The sequence below is a fragment of the Colletes latitarsis genome, chromosome 8 (assembly GCF_051014445.1).
Source record: "Colletes latitarsis isolate SP2378_abdomen chromosome 8, iyColLati1, whole genome shotgun sequence".
NCBI lineage: Eukaryota > Metazoa > Arthropoda > Insecta > Hymenoptera > Colletidae > Colletes > Colletes latitarsis.
The window spans coordinates 14,077,269-14,090,610 of record NC_135141.1 but is presented as its reverse complement, the minus strand read 5'-3'; the positions used below and the strand labels follow the sequence as shown (position 1 = coordinate 14,090,610).

Here is a 13,342-nt window from a genome sequence, read left to right as displayed (position 1 = left end):
TATTCCTTATTCGTTAATATTTGCTCGACTCCGACTTCTAAACGGTACGAGATAGAAAAGAATTTATTAGGAAAACTTACGTGATACCGTAAAAAAATCAGTTTAAAATCTACTTTATGCGTAACATTAATACCATTCAAGTCTAAAAGTTAGGCTCACGTACAATGGAATGATAAAAAGCGAAATATCTTATAAAATAATCAATGTATGACGGAAACGTTCTCATACTTTTTTAGAAGGTTATTATAATAAATAATGGATACATCCATTGACGCATAAAAAATGTACAGTCCCGTTCAAAAAGTAGACAAGACACTGAAATCTTCGAAACGCCTCCATTTTCGGAATAAACGCATACACCGGATCATGCAGTGTCCAATAAAATGTAAGTTTGCCTAATGAAATTTTTTTTTTTGTTTATCTTCTACCGTTTAGACGTTATGGCCGAATTCGGCATAAGATTACGATAAGATAAGGAATTATTTTATTAGCGTAGCAGTATAATACGAATTCCATTTAAATAAAATGTACAAAATATTCCACATCAAATTAAACAAGAAAATTATTTCTTGGCACACGCTTCATGTATATTTTAATATACATTCATTCCGAAAATGTTTGCACATAAGATTTAATTCTATTTGCAATTTAAATTCTTACAAACTTACGTTGCTCGTTCGTTACTTTCGAATAGATGTTTCTATAAAATGTATAGTCTATCAAAAATTCTGAATATATCAAAGTCACGATCGATAATAACAACATTTTACTAAAAGAATAAACCAATTTTTAGAGTATCGAATAATACTTTGTAATTAATTTGAATTCCAGCATATAACGATGTCTAACTCTTTGAATATTTTAGCGTTTGCAGATTTTCAAAAACATACTATTTAGTATACGAAACGAACATCGAACTAATTTGCAGACTGTATTTGAAAAAGAATTAAAAATTAAAAGCAAAGCTTGAGATATATTATTTTATTACAAAATTATCAAAACTACTCGAATATTAACAAAAAAATGAAAAGAAATTGCACATCAGAAATCATGCACAAAGTCAATGCATTTCAATATGCCATGATTCACATTCAAGTTAATTTTGTTAACAAGTAGTAATAATATATCGTAGTTAAATAAAATGTGTCTATGCAAAACTTTCAGTAAATACATTTACTGTGCTCAAAGAATATTTTCTAAAGAATATACAGGTTTTGTTTCTATTGAACAATATTTTCCATAACATAAAGGGTGTTAGGCCACCCCTGGGAAAAATTTTAATGAGGGATTCTAGAGGCAAAAATAAGACGAAAATCAAGAATACCAATTTGTTGATCGAAGCTTCGTTAAAAAGTTATTAACGTTTAAAGTTCCGTTCGTGCCGAATTTTTTTCTCGAAAGTGAGTAGAATTTCAGGGGTATGTCTAATGACCAAAAATTATTGTAATTGACCCCCCTAACAGAAAATAATTTTTTTAGAACAATTTGAATTTTTTTTTTCGTCGAATTTAGGCATTTTCGGCAAGAAATTTTTTTTCTTGAAAGTGCATAGGAATTCGAGGGTATATGTAATGACAAAAAATTTTTGTAATTGACCCCCCTAACAGAAAATAATTTTTTTAGAACAATTTGAAATTTTTTTTTTCGTCGAATTTAGGCATTTTCGGCAAGGAATTTTTTTTTTTGAAAGTGCATAGGAATTCGAGGGTATATGTAATGACAAAAAATTTTTGTAATTGACCCCCGTAACCGAGAATAATTTTTCCAAAACGATTTGAAATTTTTTTTTCCGTCGAAACATTTCATACCTTCTCGAATTTTTTTCTAGAAACTGGGTAGGAATTCGGGGGTATGTCTATTCACCAGAAATGTTTGTAATTGACCCCCGCAACCGAAGATAATTTTTCCAAAACGATTTGAAATTTTTTTTTTTCGTCGAATTTAGGCATTTTCGGCAAAGAATTTTTTTCTCGAAAGTGCGTAGGATTTCGAGGGTATGTCTAATGACCAAAAATTATTGTAATTGACCCCCCTAACTGAAAATAATTTTTTTAGAACAATTTCAATTTTTTTTTTGTTTGGCCAAATATTTGGGCACCTACCCCTTGTCGATTTTTCTTAAAAATTTGTTTTTCATTTTTAATAAATTTGTTTAACGCTCTACAGAAAAGTTGCCTAATACTATTTTGTAGGTATCCATGGGCTCTGCTTCAGGAAAAAATTTCAATGAGATACCTTTACTATTGTAGGAGTTATGGCCGTTTGAAAATTGGACCATTTTTATTGGGTTTTTCTCAGTTTACGGGGTCAAGGATCGACTTTTCGAATATTTTTGCAATTTCTACATATTCTTCATCTAAATACGCGTCGTTTGCATTTTGAAAAATTAAAATCTTTCAATCCGTTCAGGAGTTATGACATTTTAAAGATTCGCCTGAAATTTCAAGGAAGCATTTCTGGCCTTACATCAGATTTAAATTTAAGCACCTGTTAAAAAAACTATTAAATTGCAAATTTAATATAATAATAATATAATTTAATTTTACCCCCTGTCGATTATTTTTAAAAGTTTGTTTTTCATTTTTAATAAATTTGTTTGACGCTCTATAGAAAAGTTGTCTAATATATTTTTGTAGGTATCCATGGGCCCTGCTTCAGAAAAAAATTTCAATGAGATACCTTTACTATTGTAGGAGTTATGGCCGTTTGAAAATTAGACCAGTTTTAGGGGGGGTTTTCTCAGTTTACGGTGTCAAGGAACAACTTTTGTAATATTGTTAAAATTTCTACGTATTCTCCACTAAAATACGCATTGTTTGCATTTTTAAAAATTAAAATCCTCCAATCCGTTTAGGAGTTATGACATTTCAAAGATTCGCCTGAAATTTCAAGGAAGCATTTCTGGCCTCACATCAGATTTTTGCTAAGGAATTTTTTTCTCGAAAGTGGATGGGATTTCGGGGGTATGTCTATTCACCAGAAATGGTTGTAATTGATCCCTGCAACCGAAAATAATTTTTTTAGAACACTACAAAACAACCTACCTGTCGTTAAAAAAAAAATCACAAAAAAAAGCCGAATAAATGACAGCCTAGACAGTAATACTCCCTTAAGGAGGTATTGCTGCCTAGACTCTCAATTGCCCGGTCCTTTTTGTGATTTTTTTAAAATGATAGATAGGCTGTTTTGTACTGAGACTTTCTAAATACATTTATTCATCTTCTAAGCATGTACAATATTTTTTTCATGGAAAAATATTAAAAATCCTGGGAACTATAATTTCTTATTTATTGGCTCTTTTGGAAAAGGTGCTCCAATGGCTTCCAGGATTCCAGATAATTTGAAACAGAGGGGGCTAAAGTATCTTTATAAGGAAGGTTCTAGTTATAACAGGAACTAGGGAGAAGTCAAAATCCTGATAAATAAAGAAATGGCGACGCTTCAAGTTTCGAATTTCTATTTGTTAATCGTTCGTTTGTCTTTAGCGTATCAAAAAAAATAGTAAAACTCAATATTTTTTTAAATCTCTAGTTTCAGCTATAAAGGCGTGTCTGCTGAATATTCTCTCCAAATTTGAAGTCAATCGGTCTGCTAAATCTTGAAATATCATGTAAGCCAATTTAAATGCGTTTTTTTAAACAAGAAGTTATAACTCTCGTAATTTTTAATATTTTTTGATGAAAAAAATACTATACATACCTATAAGACGAATAAATATATCTGCAAAATATCACTGCAAGACAATCTACCTGTCGTTAATAAAAAAATCACAAAAAAAGGCCGAAGAAATGACAGCCTAGACAGCAATACACCCTTAATTTGATTTTCGGCAAGGAATTTTTTTTCTCGAAAGTGCGTAGGATTTCGAGGGTATGTGTAATGATAAAAAATGATTGTAATTGACCCCCCTAGCTGAAAATAATTTTTTTTTTGTTGTCGAAATATTTAGACACCTACCCTTTTGTCGATTTTTCTTAAATATTAGTTTTTAGTTTTTAATCATTTTGTTTGACACCCTACAGAAAAATTGTCTAATACTTTTTTATAGGTGCTCATGGGCTCTACTTCAGAAAAAAGTTTCATTGAAATATACTCACTATTGTAGGAGTTATGGCTGTTTGAAAATTGAACCATTTTCATTGGGTTTTTTTCAGTTTACAGGGTCAAGGATCGACTTTTCGAATATTTTTAGAATTTCTACATATTCTCTACTAAAATACGCGTTGATTGCTTTTTTAAAAATTAAAATCCTCCAAACCGTTCAGAAGTTATGGCATTTTAAAGATTCACATGAAATTTCAGGGAAGCATTTCTGGGCCTCACATTGGATTTTCGGTAAAGAATTTTTTTCTTGAAAGTGCGTAGGATTTCGGGGTATGTTTATTCACCAAAAATGCTTGTAATTGACCCCTGTAACTACATATAATTTTTTTAGTATGATTTGACATTTTTTAATTTCATCTAGAAATTGCAGTACCTACTCGAATTTTTTTCTCGAAAGTGAGTAGGATTTCAGGGGTATGTCTATTCACCAAAAATGATTGTAATTAACCCCCACACCCGAAAATAATTTTTCCAGAACGATTTGAAATTTTTGAATTTAATTGTTAATAACTTTTTAACAAAACCTCCATCAACAAATTGGTATTCCTAATTTTCATCTTATTTTGGCTCCTAGAATCTCCCATTAAAATTCTTCCCAGGGGTGGCCGGACACCCTGTATATTGGGGTAGAAGATAATAAATTAAAATATACACACACATGGTTATGTTATTTACAGCTATCTAAAAGAAAAAGTTTACAACAAAAGTGGAACGGTATTTGATGTACAATAGATGTCGCTAAAAAAAATTTCGGAAACATTTTTTTGTCACAGCTATAATCATTAGCGTAATTTGAGTATTATAAATAGGAACACATAGTATTTTTTTACCATATTGTTGAGAAGATTGTTGAATCGAATACAAAACACACATTGCACAGTATTTTTACTAACATATTACTAGATTTACAGTACTGGAAATGTAAAACATTTAGCTTCTCATCGTATTTTACTTTTATACAGTAAACATACTTGATTACATATTTCAGACTTTGGAATGTAAACACGGAACGTTGCTTAACCTCTTAGGCACTATGCGCCACTATAGTGTGTGGCGGATGACGTCACAGGCGTAGCAAGCGCCATTTAGTTAAGTCCCTAGATTAGTTAGTTTCTAGTTAGTTTAGTTAGGTTAAGAGATATCTAAGTCATTAGTTGGTAGTACTAGATTTAAGTTGGCGCACCCCTTTCTTCTTCGTGGCCCGGAGAGTTTGTAAGGCCCAATCTGTTCGACGCCTACGAGAACATAAGAAGTACGAGAACACGCGTAAAAATAAAAATCCTGTTAATTCAACCACAGAGCTGAGTTTATATCAGAAGCCTCTCCCAGCGCGAACCAATCCACCACAAGTTGTGGCCATCATTGGAAACTTTGGCGCTTCAACATCAATACCGTCATGCCTCTAGTGGCCAAATAATCGAAACAATTACATCACCAAAATCACGCAGTCACTCTACCCACTCTCTCTCAGAACTTCTCCAACTATACACAAGTGCAAACGCCACAGCTGTAGCGACACACATACGTATCATTTGAGTTTTGCCACGTTTTTATCACAGAGTTTACGTAACGTTTTCATGTGTACATTATTGAATAAATAAATAAATATATATATAATTTGGTTCACCTCGTTCACGAATATATTTGAATATAGCCACAAACGCTATAATTGGTGACCCCGACGTGATTGGGGTGGATTACTTTATCGCGCGCGTAACATTAAAATCCACGTGTTCAGATACTCAACGCGAACCGCGTGTTTCAAGTGACGCATCAACATTAACTTTTAAAATAGATAACTATATAAACATTTGAAGTATTTATTTATTTTTTTTTTATTTTATTTTATTGTGAACAATTCATTTTCAACAAGTACGTAAAAGCCACGTGGTGACACAATAAGTGCAAATAGTGATATACCAACAACCGGGGACATCTCAAGCATCGCCAGATTTTATAGCAAACTCGACAACACAAACATTTACTGTGACATCTCGACAGGTTACATTTGATGTAACATTGATGTGAAAGTTAATACAAGAGTAACGCCAAAATATTAGGTTGTTCCATAAGTTCGTGCCGTTCGATATTCTTAGGTCGACGAGGATAAAATTCGTAGCTTGATGGGGAAAAAATGAAACTTTTCAACATCAACGATTCATAGACATTTAAAAAAAAATTGGGGCTGCGTCGAAGCTAGAAGTATGGATGGATACACATTGACTTACGCAACAAAACTTTCTGGATCGCGCGACTGCATGAATATTTTTGTTTACGTATAATAAAACCGAGTTTTTATCAAAGCATTTAATAACTGGCGATGAGAAATGACATTTCATACTGTGGCGCGCATGTGGCCGCACGATGGCGCTTTACGTGAGAGTATGTGGCCACCATTCGTAACTTTGGCGCTCCAACATTAATACAGTCATGCCTCTAGTGGCTAAATAATAGAAACAGTTTCACCATCAAGATCACACAGTCACTCTATACACTCTTTCTCAGTTCTTTCCGAACCTTACACAAGGACACACGCCACAGCTGTAGCTACATACACAAGTATCTGTTTAGTTTCGCCACGTTTTTTAATCATCAAGTTTATGTAACGTTTTCATTTGTGTTTTATTAAATTAATAAATAAATATACGTTTAATTCAATTCACCTCGTTCACTAGTATATTTGAATATAGCCACAAGCGCTATAAGTATGTGGCCACCATTCGAAACTTTGGCGCTTCAACATCAATACCGTCATGCCTCTAGTGGCCAAATAATCGAAACAATTACAACACCATGGGGTTTATATGAGTATATTGGAATGCCATTTGGATTGAAAAATGCAACACAAACTTTCCAGAGGTACATGGATTACATCTTTCGTGGTCTGGATTTCGTCTTTGTATACATAGATGACATTATTGTAATGTCTAAAGACGAGCAACAACATAGAGGCCATCTTCAACAAGTATTTCAACGACTGTCCGATCATAAATTATCCATCAATGTTAACAAATGTACTTTTGGACAAAAACAGGTATCATTTCTCGGGTACCAGATCAACGATGAAGGATACCATCCAAATCCTGAGAGAGCGAAAGCCATCGATGAATATCCACTTCCATCAACAGTAATGGAACTACGGAAGTTCCTTGGTATGTTCAATTATTACCGTCTATGCATACAAAACGCAGCACAACTACAATTACCGCTCACAGCATATTTGAAGAATTCTAAGAAGAAAGACAAAACTCTCATCGACTGGACAGATACTTTGAGACAATCCTTTTACGCTTACAAAAAAGCTCATTCATCTGTAGCACTGACTACATATTCAGCTCCATACACATTTCTACAACACTTGAATAGCAAGAACATAACAAAAACTGGAAACCGATAGGGTCTTTCTCTAGAAAAATGACTGAGACTGAAACGAGATACAGTACTTATGACAGAGAGCTACTTGCAATTTTTGCCAGCACGAAACATTTTAAACATCTTTTAGAAGGACGTCAATTCACAATCAGGACAGATCACAAACCACTTACTTACGCTTTCTCACAAAAATTAGAAAAAGTTTCAGAACGTCAACTGAGACAATCAGACTACATTTCACAGTTTACAACAGACATAATCTACGTAAAGGGTGAAGACAACATAGCAGCAGACACTCTTTCAAGAATCAATTCAATTAACTTACCAATGATACTAGACCCACAAATAATACATCAACAAGATGACAATGAACTACGAGAACTTCTCGAAAACAATAGTTCATCCTTGCAATTGAATAAACTCAAACTCGACAACACAAACATTTACTGTGACATCTCGATAGGAACAGTTTGAACTTACCTTCCACTCACACTTCGCAAGACAGCATTCAATGTCATTCACAAGTACAAACATCATGTCACGCCAGGTTCGAGAGAAGTTTGTATGGCCAGGCATTAAAAAAGATATCATCACCTGGGCTAGAGAATGCTTACCCTGTCAACGATCCAAAGTACATCGGTACACACGCATTCAACCACAGCACATAGATGTACCAGATGATCGTTTCAAACATATACATCTGGACATCATCATGGTACCAGAACACAAAGGATATAAATATTGTTTAACCATCATTGATCGTTTTTCTAGATGGCCTGTTGCGGTACCATTAAAAGACATCACTGCTGATACTGTCATCACCGCTCTATTTGACCACTGGATTGCACATTACGGCACGCCAACAACGATAACTTCTGATCAAGGTTCGCAATTCGAGTCATCCTTATTTCAGGCATTTACCAAATTCATTGGGTGCAACAAGCAGAGAACAACACCATATCATCCGCAATCAAATGGCATGATCGAACGATGGCATCGTACGTTAAAGTCAGCATTAATGTGCTCACCAAAACCTTGGACAGATATACTCTCCACTGTACTGCTTGGACTTCGTAATAGTCATAAAGAAGACATTGAAACCTCACCAGCAGAAATGTTGTATGGAACAACCTTACGCATTCCGGGAGAATTCTTTATCAACGGCGATTTTGCAGCTGATCCAGAAATTTTCTTAGAAAAGCACCGCGAATATATGAGAGGTTTGAGACCAACGCCAACAGCTCATCATATGAAATCAAGGATATTCATACCAAAAGACCTCCACACTTGTAGCCACGCATTTATAAGATCTGACCACGTCAAATCACCTCTAGAACAACCATACAGAGGACCATACAAAATTACAAAAAGATTTTCAGACACAAATTTCGAATTAGATATCGATGGCACACTTAAAAACATAAACATTGACAGATCGAAACCTGCATACCTATCCAAAACAGATGCAGACATTGGCTTAGAACCCACACAAACTGATCGCGTTCTTGAGCATCGATGGAGTTCAACACAAACATTCCTACAAAAACATATTAAAAAAAGAAAGTCTCTTTCAATCTTCCGATTAAAAAGACTTAGGGGGAGTACTGTGGCCACCATTCGAAGCTTTGGCACTTCTACATCAATACCGTCATGGTATTGAAATAAAATACAAAAATATACATAAAAATAAAATACAATAAAATGTTTCCATTTCCACTATTATAAATCTAGTAATGTTTTAGTAGAAATATTGTGTAATGCATATTTTGAATTTGTCTTGATGTCTTTCGCAATATGAAAACTAAAAGAAATATGTATATAGCCCCCTTTGAAAACCCCAAACTGACTTTAATTTCGCCACAAAAACAAACTGTTTTCGAAGTTTTTATTTAAAACTTTTTTATCAGATGGTCATGAATGGCTGAAAAATTGTGCGTTATACTCATTTTTTATATTTAAAATTGAACGATATCTATTAATTTTATGTTTTACTTGACTTTGAATATACCGAAATATAAGTATATTCCACTTGATGAAAATCATTTGATAAGAAAAAATTTCGTATATTTAGAACGATAGTAAAATAATTCGTTGTACACAGTTTAAAAAGGTGTAAGTTCACCATTAATTAGTGTGCACAATCAGTGTTTGATATAACATAACACTTTGGGAATTGTAATTTTCAGGTCTGTTTAATTTAATGTGGAACACTGAAAATTTAAAAAAACACAGTCACAAAGGAAACTAAGGAAAAGCTGGTCAGAGAAGTGCAAACGTAAACTAACATAATGGTGATCGTACCTTTATCCTAGATACAGCTTCCTCGGCCTGGCACATGCGCGTCGATTTGGTGGGCTCCCCTTCGCAGACAAGCTGAGTAGATCCGAGATATCTTGCTCTGAACAACACCCCCTCGATTAAAACTGAAGGATCATCGAGAAGAGCTGAAATAGCCATAGAAACGTACCATTTAGACTTGCGTCTCGCAATATTTTCTTGTTCAAGCAAACGAACACTGATAGATACTTATAATCGAACGAAAATCGAAGGAAGATGCGGATACAAGTTGCATCACCCTTCAGAATATTTTCCGACACGTTGTCCGTATCTCTCATATTAAAACATGTGTAATTCTACATTGTCTTTTAAGGGAGTATTGCTGTCTAGGCAGTCATTTATTCGGCCTTTTTTTGTGATTTTTTTTTTAACGACAGGTAGGTTGTTTTGTAGTGAAATTTTGCAGATATATTTATTTGTCTTATAGGTATGTACAGTATTTTTTTCATCAAAAAATATTAAAAATTGCGAGAGTTATAGCTTCTCGTTTAAAAAAACGCATTTAAACTGGCTCACATGATATTTCAAGATCTAGTAGACCGATTGACTTCAAATTTGGAGAGAATATTCAGCAGACACGCCTTTAGAACTGGAACTAGAGATTTAAAAAAATATTGAGTTTTACTATTTTTTTTGATATGCTAAAGACAAACGAACGATTAACAAATAGAAAATTGAAACTTGAAGCATCGCCATTTCTTTATTTATCAGGATTTTGACTTCTCCCTGGTTCCTGCTATAACTACAAGCTTCCTTATGAAGATACTTTAACCCCCTCTGTTTCAAATTATCTGGAATCCTGGAAGCCATTGTAGCACCTTTTCCAGAAGAGCCATTAAATAAGAAGTTATAATTCCCACGATTTTTAATATTTTTCCATGAAAAAAATACTGTACATGCTTAGAAAATGAATAAATGTATCTACGAAGTCTCAGTACAAAACAGTCTACCTGTCATTAGAAAAAAAATTACAAACTGGGCCGTGAAATTGACAGTCTAGACAGCAATACCTCTTTAAGGGAGTAATACTGTCTAGGCTGTCATATCTTCGGCCTTTTTTTGTGATTTTTTTTTTAACGACAGGTAGGTTGTTTTGTAGTGAAATTTTGCAGATATATTTATTTGTCTTATAGGTATGTACAGTATTTTTTTCATCAAAAAATATTAAAAATTGCGAGAGTTACAGCTTCTCGTTTAAAAAAACGCATTTAAACTGGCTCACATGATATTTCAAGATCTAGTAGACCGATTGACTTCAAATTTGGAGAGAATATTCAGCAGACACGCCTTTAGAGCTGGAACTAGAGATTTTAAAAAATATTGAGTTTTACTATTTTTTTCGATACGCTAAAGACGAACGAACGATTAACAAATAGAAATTCGAAACTTGAAGCGACGCCATTTCTTTATTTATCAGGATTTTGACTTCTCCCTGGTTCCTGCTATAACTACAAGCTTCCTTATGAAGATACTTTAACCCCCTCTGTTTCAAATTATCTGGAATCCTGGAAGCCATTAAAGCACCTTTTCCAGAAGAGCCATTAAATAAGAAGTTATAATTCCCACGATTTTTAATATTTTTCCATGAAAAAAATATTGTAGATGCTTAGAAGATGAATAAATGTATCTACAAAGTCTCAATACAAAACAGTCTACCTGTCATTAGAAAAAAAATTACAAAATGGGCCGTGAAATTGACAGTCTAGACAGCAATACCTCCTTAAGGGAGTAATACTGTCTAGCCTGTAATATCTTCGGCCTTTTTTTGTGATTTTTTTTTTAACAACAGGTAGATTGTTTTGTAGTGACATTTTGAAGATATATTTATTTGTCTTATAGGTATGTACAGTATTTTTTTCATCAAAAAATATTAAAAATTGCGAGTTATAGCTTCTTGTTTAAAAAAACGCATTTAAACTGGCTTACATGATATTACAAGATCTAGTAGACCGATTGACTTCAAATTTGGAGAGAATATTCAGCAGACACGCCTTTAGAGCTGGAACTAGAGATTTTTAAAAATATTGAGTTTTACTATTTTTTTTGATATGCTAAAGACAAACGAACGATTAACAAATAGAAATTCGAAACTTGAAGCGTCGCCATTTCTTTATTTATCAGAATTTCGACTTCTCCCTGGTTCCTGCTATAACTACAAGCTTCCTTATGAAGATACTTTAACCCCCTCTGTTTCAAATTATCTGAAATCCTGGAAGCCATTAAAGCACCTTTTCCAAAAGAGCCATTAAATAAGAAGTTATAATTCCCACGATTTTAAATATTTTTCCATGAAAAAAATATTGTAGATGCTTAGAAGATGAATAAATGTATCTACAAAGTCTCAATATAAAACAGTCTACCTGTCATTAAAAAAAAAATCAGAAAAAGGGCCGTGAAATTGAGGGTCTAAACAACAATACCTCCGTAACTCTTTTGAATTTAAAGTTAGAACTACCGGCGACTTCCTTATACTTTTTAGGAAAAACTTTAATGGGAGATTCCAGCGGCCAAAATAAGATGAAAATCAACAATATCAATTTCTTGATTGAGGCTTCGTTAAAAAGTTATTAACAAAATTAAATTAAAAAATTTCAAATCATTCTGAAAAAATTATTTTCGATTGTGAGGATCAATTACAAGCATTTCTAGTGAATAGACATGTATTCGAAATCCTACTCAGTTTCGAGAAAAAAATTGGAGTAGGTGCTTAAATTTTTCGGTGAAATTAAAAATTTCAAATCATTCTGAAAAAATTATTTTCAATTGTGGGGGTCAATTACAAGCACTTTTAGTGAATAGACATGTATTCGAAATCCTACTCAGTTTCGAGAAAAAAATTCGAGTAGGTGATGAAATTTTTCGGTGAAATTAAAAAATTTCAAATCGTTCTGGAAAAATTATTTTCGATTGTGAGGGTCAATTATAAGCATTTCTAGTGAATAGACATACCCTCGAAATCCTACTCAGTTTCGAGAAAAAAATTCGAGAAGGTGCGAAATTTTTCGACGGAAAAAAAAATTTCAAATCGTTTTGGAAAAATTATTTTTGGTTGCGGGGGTCAATTACAATCATTTTTGGTGAATAAACATACTCTCGAAATCTAACGCACTTTCGAGAAAAAATTCATTACCAAAAGTTTTATGTCTGACCATACATTGACATGTTTCCCTGAAATTTCATGCGTATGTTTAAAACATTATAATTTTTTAACGGATTGGAGGATTTTAAAGTTTCAATGTAGCAATTTCAACAATGTCCGAAAAGTTGTTCCTCAACCCCGTAAAGTGAAAAAAACCCCATAAAAATGGTCGAATTTTCAAACGACCGTAACGCCTACAATAGTGAATATATTTCAATGAAATTTTGGGAGGAAGTAGAGTTCATAAATACCTACAAAAAAGTATTAGACAACATTTCCGTACAGCGACAAACAAAATTATTAAAAACCAAAAACGAATTTTTAAGAAAAATCGACAGGGAGTAGATGCCTAAATTTTTCGGCGAAAACAAAAAATTTCAAATCGTTCTG

At 33.3% G+C, this 13,342-nt stretch overlaps 1 protein-coding gene across 9 annotated transcripts in view; it reads right to left on the bottom strand.

Moving 5' to 3' along the window:
* The window catches only part of LOC143344901 (uncharacterized), a 242,653-nt gene that overhangs the window by 75,856 nt on the left and 153,455 nt on the right, over positions 1 to 13,342 (bottom strand). For 7 of the 9 annotated variants that reach the window (XM_076771491.1, XM_076771498.1, XM_076771492.1 and 4 more), the window contains one exon: positions 9,778 to 9,920. In XM_076771491.1, the coding sequence (XP_076627606.1) occupies positions 9,778 to 9,920 (143 nt within the window). The remainder of the gene's footprint in view (positions 1 to 9,777; positions 9,921 to 13,342) is intronic. The other 2 variants (XM_076771494.1, XM_076771497.1) reach the window with 1 other exon arrangement.